Source organism: Lycium ferocissimum, chromosome 11, assembly GCF_029784015.1.
Source record: "Lycium ferocissimum isolate CSIRO_LF1 chromosome 11, AGI_CSIRO_Lferr_CH_V1, whole genome shotgun sequence".
In the NCBI taxonomy this organism is placed as follows: domain Eukaryota; kingdom Viridiplantae; phylum Streptophyta; class Magnoliopsida; order Solanales; family Solanaceae; genus Lycium; species Lycium ferocissimum.
Window position 1 is genome coordinate 34,530,279 of NC_081352.1, and position 18,257 is coordinate 34,548,535.

The following is an 18,257-nucleotide window of genomic DNA, read 5'->3' on the forward strand; positions in this document are numbered from 1 at the left end:
AGCGCTTGGCATTATTTTGGGCCGGCCAGCCAGCTAGCGGTATTAGGCTCAAATATTGGCCAAATGTGACATTACTTTGGGCCGTTGGATGCAGTGTCCTTTTCCCTAATTTTTTTGCAGGCCCAAGACGAACTCTGCTACGGCCCGAAGGAAAACTATCAAGGGCCGTAGGCCAAGCCCAAAAATAAGCTATGGGCCCATTTATCAAAAGGACACCTGTCCACACACGACTGTCATTCTATACTTTGCTCGCAATTAAAAATGCTAAAAATATCATTAATATGCCAAGTGTTAAATACAATATACCCCCTAAATAATAGCAGAAGATTACTATAATTAATTATCGTAATTATCTCAATCTTATACTTGGCAAAATATAGGGTTCCAAATTTAATCAAAGTTCTACATTTTTCTTTAGCCTCCTCCAAGCAAGTAGCAACTACTAGAGGTACCTTTTTTTCTTTGCTTTTTTTTTTTTTTCTGTTTTTCTTTTTGGGAATTAAAATTCGAATTCAATTTTTGTGCTTCAGTTATACTCTGTTGTATTTTAGCTTGTTAGTTTTATTTCTATGTTTTGATGGTTTAGTGTATATATGCTATGTTAAACCAACATTGTTTAAGGTTTTTTTTTTTTTTTTTTTTTTTTTTTGAAAGAACAATTATAAAGATATATTTCAGGTTCGAGATAATAGTTTTTTGTTTTCTATTAGTGTTGAATTGTGTAATTTTTGTGTATTAAATGATTGCATGTTTCATATTCAGTGTAACAAAGTTTATAGAAATTAATTTTTGTTTGGGTTTGGTTCAAATTCTGTTTGTATGCATTTGTGTAAAGTTTGTGTGGAATTTGGATTTTAAATTAGCTTATTGTAAATAGCTGATAAGCTTGAGGTGATGAAAGGCATTTTTAAGTGTCGAAACTGTTAATAAACAGTTGATGTGTTTGGTAAAAAATGCTGATAAGTTGTTCATTTGTTAGAATGACTAAAGTACCCTATAGCTTTTTTGCGAAAAATTTATAAATATAGAAGCATCAGTGTAGAGAAAAGGAGGAACGATGAATACGGAGGGAAGAGGAAGTTAGGAGTTTTGTTTTGGGAAAGATATTTTGAGAATTAGAAAAAATATTAAGGATAAAACAGTAAAATACTTGGTCAAAACAAAAGTGCTTATAAGTTGAAAAGCCATAAGTTGGTGATCACCAACTTATGAATTTTGGTTGATTTTGACTTATATGCACTTTGGTGTCTACCAAACACGTAGATAAGCTAAAAAGTGTTTATAAGGCAGTTTGACCAGCTTATAAGCTTAACCAAACACCCTCTAAGAATTGTTGCATGACCTAGGTAATTGTTGCATGATTTAGTATACAAGTTTAACTAGAATATTTCTCAGATTGAGGATTGATTTTTCCCATTTTTAGGCAAGTAGAACTTTTAGGGATTTCTAGAGCTTTTATTTGCCTTCGTTGGCTAGGGAATTTACTATATACTCCATCCTATTGTTTGACTGGTCGTGAAGTTTAAGAACGGGAAAAGTACTTTTGGAACTTGTGGGCTTAGTCATTCCCTGATAGTTTGTGGCTGTAAACTCATGTCCTTAATGGGTAAATGGGAAGTTTAACCAGTTAAATTGTTTTCATTTATAGAAGGGTGTCTTTCTTCTTTGGAACAGATTAAGAAGGAAATAGTGTCACATAAAATGGAATAGAGGGAGCTATTTGATTGATTAGAGGATTAGCAAGAGAAGTTTCTGGATGTGACAAGTGATTGTATGTGAATGATTTTGCAGTATTTATCAGCAAACGAAGTGGTACTTGTAGACTTGTAGTGTCTTCTGATATTCTTAGTATTGCAGAAGCATGGACTAAAATTTTCACAGAATATGAATGATCATGTAACTAAGCTATTAGTTGATTAGTCATGCTCTCATGTTAGTTCTCTTATTTGGCTCAACCCTCCGCTCCCTCTCTCCCTTTCCAACCTGATAAACTGATTCCCTCTCTACTAGAATTAGTAGAGAAAGAAGTACATGTATCAATGGCTCATGGTGTTATTAGAGTGCTTTGGGTTGATTCCTTTTCATTCCAGATTGTGCAGTTGCACACTTGACTTATGGTGCACGAGAGTACTTCAAGCAATCAACTCTACTTGGAAAACTTTTGGCCTAAAGGTTTGAAGTTGGGACTGTCAAGCCGTCTAATTTTAGAGCCAAATATCTGAAGTTGGATCTGTCACTCAAACCTATCAGACTTTAGGTCTAAAGTTACGCTTTGACAATTCCAACTTCAGAACTGAAGATCAGAAGTTTGAAACTTTAGGCACACGATATTCAATTCTAGTCCCACAATCTACTTTTGATTTTAAAGTGATTGAACTTTATTTTGAAGCCTTAAAACGACTTTTTTTGCACTTCACCCTAATGTTGGGGGTCTTTGAAATGAGAGGATTCACGAGAAAATTGAGAGAAATTGGCCAATAGCCACTTTTGGACTGTTAATAGAGTTTTAGCCAGAAATTGGAACTCTAGGACATGTTCCTTGAGTTCAAAAGAAGTTCCATCGGTGAAATAATTTTTTTTCACATTGTTATACATACTTATTTCACTCGTGATACCTATTTTATTACTTGTATAATTTATTATTTTTCACACATGGTACCTATATTTGAAAAATCCATGCAAAGAATATGGAGTTCTAAAAATCATTCATTGAGTTCAAATCCAAAATCATTTTGAACTCAAAATGTCAAAATTTCGAACTCCATCACTGTATGCTGGGGTTGTTCCATATTTATCTAGGAGTATCTTTGTCCAAGATCTTTGGGGAGCAGAGCAGTGCAGGCAAAGGAGGGGAAGAGATATGGTTTGCAACGAAAGCAATGCCCTTCGAAGCTCATTGCTTGGGCATAGTGAAAGTTGTTGATCTCTTTTTATTGTATTCTCTTCCTCGGAAAATTAGCTCAAGTGAAGGGACCTTCAACGAAAAGATCATATTGTCGACATTCAAACTCTTTTATTCCCCTTTTCAAGTTGATGGTACATTGTGGTTCTATCGGCAAACCGTCTTGCTTATAGGAGCAAGAGGAACTTTGGATTCTTAGCTTATTTGAGAACTTTCTTGTGATCTCATCCACATTGTCCATGGAAGACGTTTCTTCTCTCAATTGGTCTATTACACCCTGAATTTTGATGGAGTAGTATTTATTGTGCATGCTCAATTAAAAGTAACTACTTTTTAATTACATTTAAAATGATCTCTAAACTTTGATTGCCGATGCAAAAGTTGGCCTATCACACCTATTTTTCCGGAGAATTTTTTTGCAGGCCCAAAGACGAACTCTGCCATGGCCCAAGGGAAACAATCAGGGGTGGTAGTCCTAGTACATAAATCACCGATGGGCCCAGTTGTCAAAAGAACACCTGTCCACACATGACTGTTTGTTACCTAACTAAGCATCACAGCCTTGTCGTTCTATCTTTTGCTCACAATCCAAATGCGAAAAATATCATTAAATGCCAAGTGTTAAATACCCCATACCCCCCTAAACCACACCACCCCGCTAAATAAAAGCAGCAGATTACTCTAATTAATTATTGTGATTATCGAATCTCATTCTCTAAAGCTGCTCAACAAAATCTAGGGCTCTGAATTTACTAGTTTTTTCTTTAGATCTGGAGCCTCCTCCGAGCAAGTAGCAAGTGATGGAGGTATGATTTTTTCTTTGCCTTTTTTTGGGAATTTTCCGGAGATCGAGTCTGAATTTGTGCTTCAGTTATACTCTGTTGATTTTTAGCTTCCTAGGTTTATTTCTGTGTTCGTGGTTTTTTTGTGTAAGGTCTGCGTACACTCTACCCTCCCAGACCCCACTTGTGAGATTACACTGGGTATGTTGTTGTTGTTGTTCGTGGTTTTTTGTGTATATATGTTAGGTTAAACGAACATCTTCCGTAAGGTGTTTTTTTTTTTTTTCACAGACAAACAATTATAAGGATATATTCAGGTGTTCAACTTATTGGATCTTCTTTTTTTCTTATTTTGGAGGTTAGAGATAATAACTTTTGTTTCATTTGTGTCAAATTTTGGAATTTTTTATATTAAATGCTTGCATGTCACATTCAGTAAAAAAAAGCTAATAATTTTTTTTTGTTTGGGTGTGGTTCTGCTCTGTTTATATGCATCCGTGTAAAGTTTGACTGGAATATGGATTTTAACTCTCATTAGGCCATTGCGAGATGCAAATTGATTAAGTAAATTTCGCATTTAGCTATAAACTCATGTCTTTGAAGGGTAAATGGGAACTTTTATATTAAATTGTTTGCATATATAGAAATTAGAAAGATCGCGTTCTTCCTTGGAACATATTAAGAAGGATAAAGTGTCACATAAATGGAATAGACGGAGCTATTTGATTATCGTAGAAGAATGGACTCCAGATTTTCGCAGAATATGAATGATGTAACTAAGCTATTTGTTGATTAGTCATGCTCTCGCATTAATCTCTTTTTTGGCTCATCACCCCATCGCTCTTTCCTTTTCCACCCTGATAAACTGTGTCTGGTTTTGGGGTTCAGCTGCATCCATTTGGCTTATCTAGGGCCATGTTCATCACAGAGCTACTATTCTTCATATCTTCTCTTCTGCTATTTGAAGATATCTAAACACGTTTAATCTATATTTAGTTAGTTTATCTTCTATAGTATCTGTAGATGCTTACTTATCAAAAACCTGTACTCCATTTCCTCTCTCTACCAATTAATTGTCAATTAAGTTCTTCAACTTTTTACTTCCACTTCCAACTATGGCCCAGGTTCTGCAAGGTATTGCAAATTGCGTCCTCCTGGAACTGAATGTCCCTTTCTTTTTTTCTTTTCTTTTTTCCGGTCTTAGTGACCCACAAAATACTATCCTGGAACGCAAACACTATGTGACACTCAGTTTTATCATGTAGGAAGACCAAATGCACCTCTTCATTTAGTTTCTCTGTAACTTGGCTTATTTAACACTGTAAACTGATCTGCTTGCAGGTACTTCTGAAGACTAGTGAAAGGCAGACTTTAGAACTCAATTTTGCGAAAATGAACCAACCTGTTCAAGGGGACAGCTCCAGCGCCCCTGCTATCCTCCCTTTGAAGCGAAGACGGGGTCGTCCTCGTAAGGATCCTAGCCTAAAGCGTGTAGTTCGTGCTCAAGCTCCTCCACGTTTTGAACTAGTGCAAGAGATCCAACCACAACAAGTAAATAAAAATGATGTAACTGATGGAATGATAGGTCAAGCTGTTACAGGTGTTGTTGAGTCTGCATTTGATGCTGGTTATTTGCTCAGTGTTAGGATTGGCGACTCCAATACAAACTACAGGGGTGTTGTTTTTAAGCCAGGACATTTTGTTCCTGTCACAACAGCAAATGATGTAGCCCCACATGTTCAGATGATTAGAAGAAATGAGGTTCGTCCTTCTGCTGAAAACCAACTTCAGGCATATGGCCATATGGCTGAGCGGAATGGATCACTTAATCTTGGATCTAGGGCCTCAAAAGGCAAACAGGTAGTAATACATCCTTCAGTCCCTCCAGTGGGTGCCAGAGGCACAGTTGTTCCTGTTGTGCTACAACCTGTCAATTTAACAAATGGACAAGCATCTAGTCAAAATCCTGCATCCCAAGCTTCTCTGGGGGGGTCTTCAAGAGAGAGAGAGGTCCAGATGGTTAAGCCATTAGCTATGCTGCCACCTGACGGACCAGTAACCCCTGGTCAGTTACCACCGGAACCAACTCGTGAAACAGTTCCTTTACAAACTCAAGTCAGCAACAAAGTAGCAATAGGTGCTGGGCAGAAAGAAGATGGTTTTCTTAGCAAGGGAGCAGAAGTTGTGCAACCTGAAGAGGTGAAGCCAGTTGTATCAACCAATGTAACAATACCTGTTGCAGTGACCAAGGTGTCTCAAGGATCTGGGCTGTCACCAAAAAAAGATACCAGAAATAATGAGGCCTCTCATCAGTTGTCAGCAGAACCAGTAAATCCCCCTCTTCATACCCAAGCTACATCTGTTTCAAAACCATTGATGAACTATGGGACTGGCAGGATGACTGAACTTCTACAGGTAAGTTTACCAAAACTTCAATATCATTTATAGCTCTAGAATTTACTACGTTAATAAAGACCTGTGTAATTCCTGAAAATTTTTCCTACATGAAGGCTGTGCAGGAAAACCTTAAGGAGAACCAGCTGCTTCGTGCTGGAGAATCAGGTCTTGGTGTAATGAAGAGTCCGAAAACTGATAGCAGTAAAGAGGAGACCAGTGTTCAGTAGCGTAGCAGGAACATCCGCATATTCTCATCTCTGTTTTCACATCCTGGCAGATTGTATAGTGCTACTAATGTCCCGATATTACACCTGGTCCTTGCCTTGTAGTTAGCCAAATGTCGATAGATTGTCTTTTTATGTTTATTAGTTCTAATTAGCCAAATGTCGAGAGATTGTCTGTTTATGTTTTTTAGTTCAGATTAGAACTTTGCACAGTCTTAAACCTTTTGGGAGCTGTTTATAATGGTGGATTTTCATTTCCGTACTTTTGTCTGCCTTGCAATTGTGTTGAATAATTATACCATGTGGCAATGTCCAGGTTGGAGCCAACTTGTGCAAAGGTGGCTACTTGATATTGTTAATTCTGGTTTTAGAACTAGCACAAACTTGCTCCTTCGATGTGACTAAATATGTCAAACACCAATAGTGATTATAATTCCCAGAGCTAACTTAACGTAGAAGAGCCCCATTTTTTAACAAGGTCACTCAGATACTTTCTTTTTTAGTTTATCGAGGTGCAAACTAATTTGTTCAATTGATTCGTCTTAAAATTTTACTCACCAAAGAACATGACATAGTCTGGAGACCTGTACATCACAGCAATATTTACAAAGATTTTAGGATCTGTCTTAGAATAATATAAAATTGATCCAAGTAATGGCTTTGACCAAAATATAACTTGAGCCTAAAAATGTTACAACGAAGAGTCCTTGACAGACGGAAGATCAAGCCTATATGATATGTTTTGATAACCAAAAGAAATGGCAAAGTGCCCTAGAATAAAGATCAAAATTAAGCACAGAGCTATCACATCGCTATTAACTTCAATTCCAATTTATCAGAAATTCAAGCTGTTTGATCGTACAAAACGTTTGATTTTGACGCCCAAAATTTTGTTTTCCTGCAGTTCAAAACTGGAAATTTATCTCCTTTGGATCACCACCAATACAACAACCCCTGAGTGAACTCTTCCTCTACCTCCAAACAAAAACAACTCCTGTGTAACTCAATATACAATGTTAATGCCTCTCTCTAACAAAGAATAACCTGCTCATACTATAAGACCGAAAACTTAAGAAAAGAATCACCCTGCCGGAGATTGAGAAGAAACGAAAAAAGAATCCCAATAGGCAGCATCATTTCAACTACAGAAGTATATTCACGCAAACTTGTTCGGCACAAAACCATTAGATCCTGGGACTTGCATAGGCCGCATAACAGGAAAAGACGCCTGTGTAATAGGAAGGCTTGGCATAGTGAATGGTTGTTGTAGCCCTGTTATAACAGGGGGAGTCATATACAACTGCAATGCTTGTGGTGCTGTACTTCCTGCAGCAAGAAATGCACTAGGTTATTGTGCCAGTAAAATACAGATAACTTATTACAGTACTATAATATGTAAATAACTGTACTTCATGTGCAGTGCCAGGTAGGGAGTGCTATATATTAGGGAGAAATGTGTATATATCAAACTACTTTAACAATTCAATATCCACATCATAGCATCATTCAAGTGATAAAGTTATTGCAGCAAGTTGTAGTTAGCCACAAACTGCTGTTCATCATCTAGTTGAAATTGCAAGTTAATGACAAATAGGAACAAAATTCGTACTCAACAAACATACTATAGTCTCGATAGTCAAACAAATATAGGACCTGCTAAGGTATCAACAACTGCTAAAACTCCCCACGAGTACACTATCTGCTGCTAGTATTAGCACTGCTGCGTCTACCACTTTTGGTCATCTACCTAAAGCTTTTAAAAGTCTTCATCCTTAGATCCCGGTGTGCAAGCTTGAACTTTTGATATAATAACTTACAGCTACTAGGAGCAATTGCATTTAACTAGTTGTTATACTAAACAGACTGTAGAGCATTATGCATTCTGGCCCCTGAATATAAGTAGCTGAAGCTCCTAGCAATTGGATTGAACTCAAGACTTTCCATTCAAAAGTAATAGACAATTGGACCACTTCAAGTTATACCATAAAATATGCCATGAACACGTACCTTGATGCTTAGGAGGATGGACTTGATGTGGAATCAATAGAGGACGTGTGGATACTTGAGAGAACCCCACTGCACTCTGAACAACGTCCTTTTGACAAGATATCCAAGAGAAAAATTAGGAAAAGTGCAACGCGATAAACACTCAAAAGGAAATCAGATAGAGGAAAGTTTAAAGGGCCATCCAAGATCCATAAACTGTCAGAAAATTAGTCCCCCAAAAAAAAAGCTACAGAAGTAATTTGTCTTACATGAGAAACAGGATGCATATAAACAAGTGGTCCCAAACGTCCAACCATAACCTGAGAACATACAGAATTTTAGAAGTGGCATTAACGTCTGCAACCGTCTTACAAGCACAAAAATAATAATAGGATGTCATACTATTATCCTGAGGACGTCAATTTAATAATAGGGCCACAGTCCACGACATGATAAGACTCAATGACTCTACAACTACGGTGGCAGAGCCTTCTTTCCAGCCTAACAAAATAAATGCCTTCAGAAAGACAAAGTGGCATGGTAATTTCCCTTACATTTTGAGAATTTGGATGCACATAACCGGTCGAAGCCTGAAGGTGATGATACTGACTGGTGGCATACCTAGCCGGCTGAGTCCTGCTTCCCATGTATCCAATTGTCTACGTGTTAACAAAGAAAGACTTCAGAAAAATATGCAGCAGCATCAAAACAGTAATAACTGATTCTATAAAAGTATGACGTAGAATAATGGATGCGATTGGTCTAACTTGTCTGATATTAAGCTGTAGCAATTAATTTGAAAGAGCATCTGGTAAATGTCATTGCTAACTAAGAAAGCAGCGCCTCTTTGTTAAACTGCATATAATATCAAGAAGTAGAATCCCAATTATTTTCTTCCTCCTTCAACTGTTTCTTCAAACAACAGAAAAACATATCATAACACAGGTTTTATGGGAAACCATTGTCTAAGAAAGAGTTTTCTTTGATTAACTTTTCTTAGAGTTTTCTTTGATTAACTTTTCTTTTCCTCCTCTTCTTTTTATTGACATATTTATCAATTGAATTGTCTTTTGATCTTATGCTTTTGGTGTAATCAGGTGTACTCAAATGAGACTCTTTCCATCATTGATGTTTTAGATTCAATATAGGAACAGGACAGTAGAGTAATGGAGTTCTTAATAACTTCCCTAAATGTATATCAGTGACATAATTAGATTAGATGAAACACAGAATTGCATAATACTCTCCAATACAGACCGACAGGCTAGTCTCCAAACACCATGCGCGGAAGTGTGCTGTGCTGTGCTGTGGTTATGTTACTATGATATAACTTCTTATGGTCAATCTGAGATTGGTTGGTTCAGGTACAAAGATATGGTGGTCAATCAAACAAAACAATTTTGTAATCAGTAAATAAATCCAAGTTACGCAGAGAAAAGAGTAACTCTAATTGTCAGAAAACTAAAGCAGGGAGGTGGTGCTGCATTTTCAAAGATAAGTAAGTGTAATCACAAACCGGTTGAGCATACTGTACATCCAAGCCACCATTTCCAGCTGTCAAATTATTATATGGAACAAACTTGAGGGGCACAGATGGACGTGGAGCAAAGGGGGTTATTTCAACTTCAGGCTCTGCTGTAGCAACAGGTACAACAGGACAGGAATCTGGCATGTAAGCCATCGTTGGCATCACAGGAGGTGTAACAGTTCTATGCTGTAAAGCTGATGGAGAAAATATCTTTGCCCCAGGGTTGAGCTTTGACTCCTAGAGAGAAGGAAAATCAACAATCATAAATCATCCTAGAAGATGAATAATATAGGAGTAACAAAGAGAAAAATTTCCAAAATCTAATTTTGACATCACCATAAACCTACTGAAATTATTAGCTTAGATAATCTTGAATACACGGAACAAATAAAATTTGATCATGCACCTACAACACTGGACCCCACTGAGTTCACTTTACCTTTGTACTAGCATTATGATTTGAACCTCGTGAAGGCACCAAGTCAGCTGGAGATGATGATGAGCTGATGCATGAGACTGAGGTAATTGGAGCACCAGAGGAAGTAGGGCCCAAACAAGGGGTCTTGCCTAGAGTCTGCTGCTCATGACTGTGCCTCTCATTATTCCAATCATCAAGTTTGATTGAGGAAAGAGGAGGACTACCATGAGATACACCATTTGATGACAACTTCGAGATTGTTTTGAAGTTTACAATCTCAATGGCATCTGCTCGAGTTACAGAAACATCCACTGCAAGTGAAAAAATTGTAATCGAATTCATGAATGACATTCTTTTGGTTTATGATAGATAAATACACTACATAAAGAACTTAAAGATCTCATTATCTATCAGCAATCATCAATTCGTTAAGAGTTCCATCGCAGAATAAGGAAATAGCATATTTCGGTAAGGATTTCCCTTCACTGTTAAGTCTTGAAACTATTCTCAGCAGGGACGGAGTCACAAAAATTGATTCAATTCTTTTTTCCTTTTCTTTCTTTTAAGTGATATGCGGGGGCCAGCAGTGCCTTTTCCACTTTCCTGGTTTCCCCCTAGGTGAGTCCAGTGTCCCTTCCATAAGGACAACCCTCTCTTGTCAATTGATTCAATTCTTTTACAGCAAAGTTTAATTGGCTATACGGAGTTATAAGTGATGGAAATCAGAGATTTGGTAGAATACGATTCACCATGACACTCAGTCAAGGAGAGACACTGCCTAATCTGCTTGCCACCCCCCAAGAGGTCCACATGAATTGATATTTTATTGCGAGAACTGAAGGATTGAATTAATACTCACAATTTGAGCTTGAGCCTTGAACTTCAAGGATCTACAAAATGAAAAGAAAAAAAAAAGTTCTCATTAACTAAAAGCAAATATATCACATCTTTTTATCTCTCATTCGATGTTCAGACAATATAGAATTAACGTACAGTTCTCTCCCTTAGAGACTCGTGGCTCTCTCTGCGCTCACTTTGCTTATTGATTAAGCCATCTCGCACATGTCTGTCAGAATTGACATGAATGGAAAGATAAGTTAGTGCCCAGTTGACCATATAGAGGAGAAAAATTAAGGTTATGAGAAGTGAGATAATAATCTCTTGAGGGAAAGGGCAGAAACCCAGCAGGTATCAGATATTGGGTTGACCTTTCCCTAAATTTACTGTTCATCAGATAGCAAAACTGCAAACATCAGCTATACATTGGGTTGATTCGGCAGTACTATAATAATAAGATGCTTAAAGTAATTTATGCCAGAAAAGTTGACTTTTCACCGAGTTTTGCTAAGGAAATCACATCCCTTTTTAAAAAGAGAAAGAAAACCCTCCAGGAAGTAAATCATGGAGAACAATACAAACTAAATACAATGAAATGACATCCCTCTTTAAAATCAGATCCATGTTGAGAGTTTTTTTTCTCATGAACTAAATATATTTTAACAACAGGGAAAAAACTAGCACGTATACAAGAAGTATACCAAAAAGTAGAAAAAAGCTTACAAAAATAGATGATTTTCAACTCAATCAATTGACTATGAATCCATCCATAACACTCTATTTGTACCCATTTATTCAACTACTAAGTGATTTGTCTTTTAAGGTAAATGAAAGGTTCTGAAAAATAAACAGTTCTCTAAGTGTCATACATCTCTCTACTCTCGCCTACACTAATTTACAACTCTCTAACCGCATTAAAAAGACACTAGCAAACACCAGATCTGATATAAGCGTAACAACAACTTAAACATTAATCTCAACTGGTTGGTATTGCCTATATGGATCCTCGGCTTCTATTGTTATCAATTCATAGCTAATTCCTCATTGATCCGTACAGACTATAAATCTTTTAAGACAGTTCTCCTCCATGTGATTTATGTTTACCTTGTGGTCTTCTGACACCTTCAATAATCGTAAGTTACACTTTCTAAGTAATTAGCTCTCATTTTCTCATTTATACGTGCGTGCACACTTTATCAGAATGATCATACCTTTTAAATCTTGTCCAATCTTGTAACATCTGTTTTTTTACAACTTACATCTTGTAGGTACAACATTCGCTCCTACATTATAGTTTTGGTTTCACAACCATTCCATAGCAATGTTATCAACAGCGAAAACCGTAGAAAAGTGCCAAATGTCTGCTAGGTTTTTAGCACAAAGCGCAATTGTCGCGCGTACTTTAGAACCGCACAAATGAGGAAAAACATTAAAATATATAGTAAAGCAAGGGAAAATAAACTATAAGGATAAAAAACAAGGATATGTACCAAAATATTGAGAAATTGCAATTAATGAAGAGAACCCATATCAATCAAAGTTCAGAAATCACATTGAATTTATGACTCAAATACAACTTTCAAATAGACTAGTGATTAGGTAATGCTTACTAAGTTTTTAGTCTAGTATACTTAATCATTCATATATTTATCCATAAAAAGTTTGTTAAAGAATAATACTATCAACATTTATTCATACTGTCATTCTTTATAGGATGGAGGCCATGGTTATTGTGTGTGCATGATGCCTGCACTAAGATGCTACTTAAATGAGGTGAACTGCCTAACTTTCAGTCCGCTGAGTTTCAGGGTTTAAGCACACCTCAAGCGGGCTTTTAACAACAGAGCTTACGTTTCACTTTATTAGGTATCTTCCTAACACATAGCACTCCTCCCAGAACATCCTTTGTTTAGTCATCACAAGACTAGTGATACGACAAACAAATACAATTGGTGAGCAAAGCTTTCCAACTTCACTTATTAGAATATCTATGAATATGGACTAGTTAACCAGAACTAATTAAGAAATTACTTTAACATTATTCCTTATCCGCTCTACAGATATTCATCACATTGCTTTCAATAATTTAATGTAAAAATCTGAAGAACAAGCCTAGGTCATGTCTACCGGAACAATAGATAATGAGGCATTTCCAACCTTTCTTTAGTAGCTTTCTCTCCGTCTGCGGTAGACACCTTGGACTTTGTTGCTGCCATCTCCTTCTTGGGGTATTCAGGATAAGTGATATTGCTACAAACACTTCCTATATTATCCCCATCGAAATGTCCTGGAATACTATCAGCAGATAGCATAACCCCCTGCAAAGCACAAGTATAAGCAGAGAAAAAAGGACCAATCATAGCTGCAGGCAACAAATAGACATTGCAAAATTGGAATGCCCAAAATCATACCTTTGCGACAACTTGGACAAGATCTTCAGACAGAATTACAAGTGTCTCTATCAAACTTCCACGTGCAACATTCGCCTTCCGACTACCCTTCTTAATCATCTTTGCCCTCTTCAAAACAATAGCTAATCCAAGTATCAAAGAGAGAAATAATAATCAGAATTCTTGCAAGTCTCTTACTTAGTAAACTAAACACTTAATCGATGGTAGCGTAATAAGAAAACTAAAATGCCATAAATGCCACAATCAATAACTCAAACAACTAACCCTTAATCCCAACCCTATGTAATCATTCCACACTATTCCTCTATATGAAAGCCATAAAATGTACATAATCAAAGACTGGAATTCTTACATTCGTCATTTGAAATGGAGACACAGAAAAATTAGAAATGAAAAAGGCCTAAAACAGGAACCAATAACTCAATCAACTAATCCTTAATCCCAAATTATTGAAATCAGCTGTATGAACTCTATGTAATCATTCCGCACTATTCCTCTATATGAAAGCCCGAAAATGCACATAATCAAAGACTGGAATTCTTACATTCATCATTTGAAATGAACATAGAGAAAACATAGAAATGAAAAAGGCCTACAACAGGAACCAATAACCCAATCAACTAACCCTTAATCCCAAATTATCGAAATCAGCTGAATGAACCCTATGTAATCATTCCGCACTATTCCTCTCTATGAAAGCCATAAAAGAATCAACGAATGCAATTCTCACATTCGTTATTTGAAATGAACATACAGAAAATGAGAAATGAAAAAGGCCTACAACAGGAACCAATAACTCAATCAACTAATCCTTAATCCCAAATTATTGAAATCAGCTATATGAACCCTATGTAATCATTTCACACTACTCCTCTCCAAGAAAGCCATAACATTTACAGAACCAAAGACTCAAATTGTAACATTCGTCATTTGAAGTGAAACTATGCAAAAATGAGAAATGAAAAGGGCCTACAACAGGAAGCTCAATCAACTAATCCTTAATCCCAGATTATTGAAATCAGCTGTATGAACCCTATGTAATCGTTCCACACTATTCCTCTCTATGAAAGCCATAAAATGTAAGTAATCAAAGACTCAAATTCTTACATTTCTCATTTGAAATGGAAACAAAGAAAAATGAGAAATGAAAAAGGCCTACAATAAGAACCAATAACTCAATCAACCAACCTTTAATTCCCAAACTATTGAAATCATCTGTATGAACCATATGTAATCATTCCACACTATTCTTCTCTATGGAAGCTATAAAATGTACACTATTTTTTTATGACATGGGAACTCGCAGCCGCTGACCCTTCGGGTGCACACTGGGTAAACCCTGCTCTTGTTCAATAGCCCGCAAACCACACAGGAGAGATAACCCGCACTAGGCAAGCCTCATGTGACGAGCTCGACCCACAAGGCAAATCCCCTTATATCGCAGGCAGGGGGTTTCGAACCTGAGGCCTCCATTATGGAAGCCCTTTTGCTCAACCAACCGAGCCACCCTTGCGTAGGGCCGTTCAAAACCGAACCGTTACCGATAACCCAATCGTAAAATTGGCTTATTGGTGTTGGGTTATCGGATTAGTGGTTGGGGAATGGGTTAAAATTTTATTATTAACGGCTTATCGGTGCGGGGGCAGATTACTCAATTTTCTTATCGGGTAAACCGTTAACCCGTTAAGAATTTATCATATTTATATTTTTACTCCTAAACATATAAAATATATATTGTAAACCTAAAGCACAAGTCTAAAGCTAAAGCCCAACCCCACTTCTTACCCCTTAGGAACCTAATTTCCCTAAAGAGCAGCAACTACGAGAGTGTTGCTAAAGGCAAACAAATCAGAAACAATTATCCAGGATGTCTTTCCTCTTTCATCTTTCTTCATTCATCTTTGTTATGTTTTGGTACTTCAGAAAGTTTGTGCTTAAACATATCAAATGAATTGGTTCTCCTGCTTTCATGCCTGATTTGAAGTTACAAATGATTTCCTTTCGATGAAGTTTCTGTTAATCACTGGAGAGTTTATACACTAAAATTTATATATATATATATATATATATATATTTATATATTTTTTTTATGTGTAGCTAACTCCTCATAATGCTTTTGTATTACCAAGAACAAGAACTTTGATTTGGCCTGATCTGTTTCTGTTTTGAACAGACTTGATTAGCTTTAAGAGTCACTGGAACTTATGAATTGTAAAGTGATAGTTGTTACATAATTTAACCGATAACCACGATAATTGCTAGCCCGATAACCAACCGATATCTTATCGGTTGGCTAGCGGATTTATATATTTAAAAACCGATAACCGATAAGCCAAACCGTTAAGTGTCATGATCCGCCCGATAAGCAGCCCTACTTGCGGGTCATAAAATGTACATTATTAAAGACTCAAATTCTTACATTCGTCATTTGAAATGAAAATACAGGGGGAAAAAATGAAAAAGGCCTACAACAGGAATCAATAACTCAATCAACTAATCCTTCATCCCAAATTATTAAACTAATCCTTCATCCCAAATTATTGAAATCAGCTGTATGAACCCTATGAAATCATTCTGCACTATCTCTTTCTAAGAAAGCCATAAAATGTACAGAATCAAAGACTGGAATTCTTACATTCGTCATTTGAAATGAAAATACATAAAAAAGTAAAATGAAAAGACTTACAACATGAATTTATAGCTCAAATCAACTAACCCTTAATCCCAAAATATTGGAATCAGCTGTATGAACCCAATGTAATCATTCCACACTATTCCTCTCTATAAAGCCATAAAATGTACATAATCAAAGTCTGGAATATTCTTATATTCATCGTTTGAAATGAAAATACATTAATGAAAAAGGCCTACAACAGGAACCAATAACTCACAACTAATCCTTAATCCGAAATTATTGAAAACAGCTATATGAACCCCATGTAATCATTTCACACTATCCATCTCTATAAAATCCAATAATGTTTTTTTTTAATCAAGTAAACGTATTTTCATTCATAAACATGGCCACAGCGGCAGTATACAGGAGATATAGCAAAAAAGTAGAGAAAAATCATAAAATGTACATAATCGAAGTCCGGGATATTCTTACATTCATCATTTGAAATGAAAATACAGAAAAAATGAGAAATGAAAAGGCCAACAACTCAATCAACTAACCCTTAATCCCTAATTATTGAATCAACTGTATGAACCCCATGTAATATTTTGCACTATTCCTCTGTATAAAGCCATAAAATGTACATAATCAAGGACTGGAATTCATACATTCGTCATTCGAAATGAAAAAAACATAAAAATGAGAAATGAAAAAGACCCAACAAAAAAAAAAGATTCAAAATAAAGTCATTGAAACATCCAGATCGGATACATAAACTGATCTAGTCCAAACAAAAAACCCCTAAACAACAACTACCCAAAATCAAGAATCACAAAATAATTAAATGGAACATAGTAAAATAAAAAAGGGTCTTGAAAAAAACTTACCATAATCATCATCTACACAAGCAGTGTGAAAAATACCCGAATAAACAGCACCATCTTTGATATAAACATCAACTGGTAAACCAATAATACACATAGTAGTGAATAATAAAGCATCATTAAGTGTACCATTAACACTTTTTTTGCAACCCATAGCTCAGTTCTTGGCACTTTGTAAACTCTACTATATATATATTTCAGTATATTGATTGATTTGTATAAATCTTTGTATACAAATTTATGTATCTTTAAATTTGCAAAGAAATCTGAAGATTGATTTTTTGTAGAAATTACTCAAGAGGAAATTGAATCGAACGTACTACAAACAACATACGAAGTAGTACCCTGGAAACAAAAGCAAGACTGTACCTATATATATTTGTTATTAATTTTTTGCTTAGATGCCCTTGTTATTTAAGATATTTCTATTATTGGGTTATTGATATTTTTTGTTTACGGATTTGCCCTTGCCAAATCTAGAGTGTTCCATTAATTGACCAATGATGAGGAGGTTAATGCAAATTTGAAACTGAAATTTGGGAGATCACTAGCTCATGCTTTGTTTGGACTTTGGATTATTGTTATCCATTGATTTGATTCATAATATATTACTCCCTCCGTTTTAATTTATATGAATCTATTTGACTGGGCACGACATTTAAGAAAGAGTGAAGACTTTTGAAACTTGTGGTTCAAAATAAGTCTTGAATATTTGTGTGGCTGTAAATCATTTCATAAAGTGAATTTGTTTCCAAATTAGAAAATAGGTCATTTATTTTAGCACGGACTAAAAAGAAAATAGGTTCATATAAATTGAAACAGAGGGAGTAGTATTATATTACCGTCGATTTTATGTTTCTTAAGATTTTGGTGAAGTACATTTTACAAGCCTCGCTTTATATTCTTTCTCAAGAGCGATCTCTTATTGATGTCCTTAAAGACCGCGCTGTTACATCTCGTAGTTTTATACATTTAAATTCGTCGTACGTTAGTTGTCTTACTTTTGGACATTGAGATTTATCTTCAAGGTCATACGAGATTGGACATGCTTAACTTATTATAAGGGTTTAAGTTCATGTTTGGTAAGTTGCGGAAGGATTAGAGAATAGGATTAGAGAATAAGTGAATCGACGCAGAAAGGTTCGTCAAAAGTTGTTTCTAGGAAATATAAAATATGGATAATATAATATGAGATATGATCCGTATTTTGAGATATGGACCGTATTTAAGAATTTTAAAAATTTCCAGAGAAGACATTTGAGGTGGAGGAA

The 18,257-nt window shown here is 35.9% G+C and overlaps 2 protein-coding genes across 3 annotated transcripts; one reads left to right on the forward strand and one right to left on the reverse strand.

Annotated features, from left to right (window-relative positions):
• Window positions 1–274: 274 nt before the first annotated feature.
• Window positions 275–6,563, forward strand: LOC132036404 (protein METABOLIC NETWORK MODULATOR 1). Of its 2 annotated transcripts, none has more exons than XM_059426742.1 (3): window positions 275–448; window positions 5,026–6,099; window positions 6,195–6,563. In XM_059426742.1, exons 2-3 carry the CDS (start codon window positions 5,077–5,079, stop codon window positions 6,306–6,308), a joined length of 1,137 nt encoding a protein of 378 aa, XP_059282725.1. In that variant the 5' UTR covers window positions 275–448; window positions 5,026–5,076; the 3' UTR covers window positions 6,309–6,563. The 2 variants fall into 2 exon arrangements, with proteins under 2 accessions (XP_059282725.1, XP_059282724.1); XM_059426741.1 differs by lacking the exon at window positions 275–448 and adding an exon at window positions 3,578–3,708.
• Window positions 6,564–7,084: 521 nt separating this feature from the next.
• On the reverse strand, window positions 7,085–17,336 carry LOC132036381 (uncharacterized). The gene is made up of 11 exons (XM_059426709.1): window positions 16,990–17,336; window positions 13,486–13,607; window positions 13,232–13,392; window positions 11,231–11,303; window positions 11,097–11,127; window positions 10,259–10,548; window positions 9,808–10,056; window positions 8,846–8,950; window positions 8,561–8,611; window positions 8,313–8,400; window positions 7,085–7,631 (listed from the first exon to the last, which is right to left on the reverse strand). Exons 1-11 carry the CDS (start codon window positions 17,138–17,140, stop codon window positions 7,462–7,464), a joined length of 1,491 nt encoding a protein of 496 aa, XP_059282692.1. The 5' UTR covers window positions 17,141–17,336; the 3' UTR covers window positions 7,085–7,461.
• Window positions 17,337–18,257: the final 921 nt, after the last annotated feature.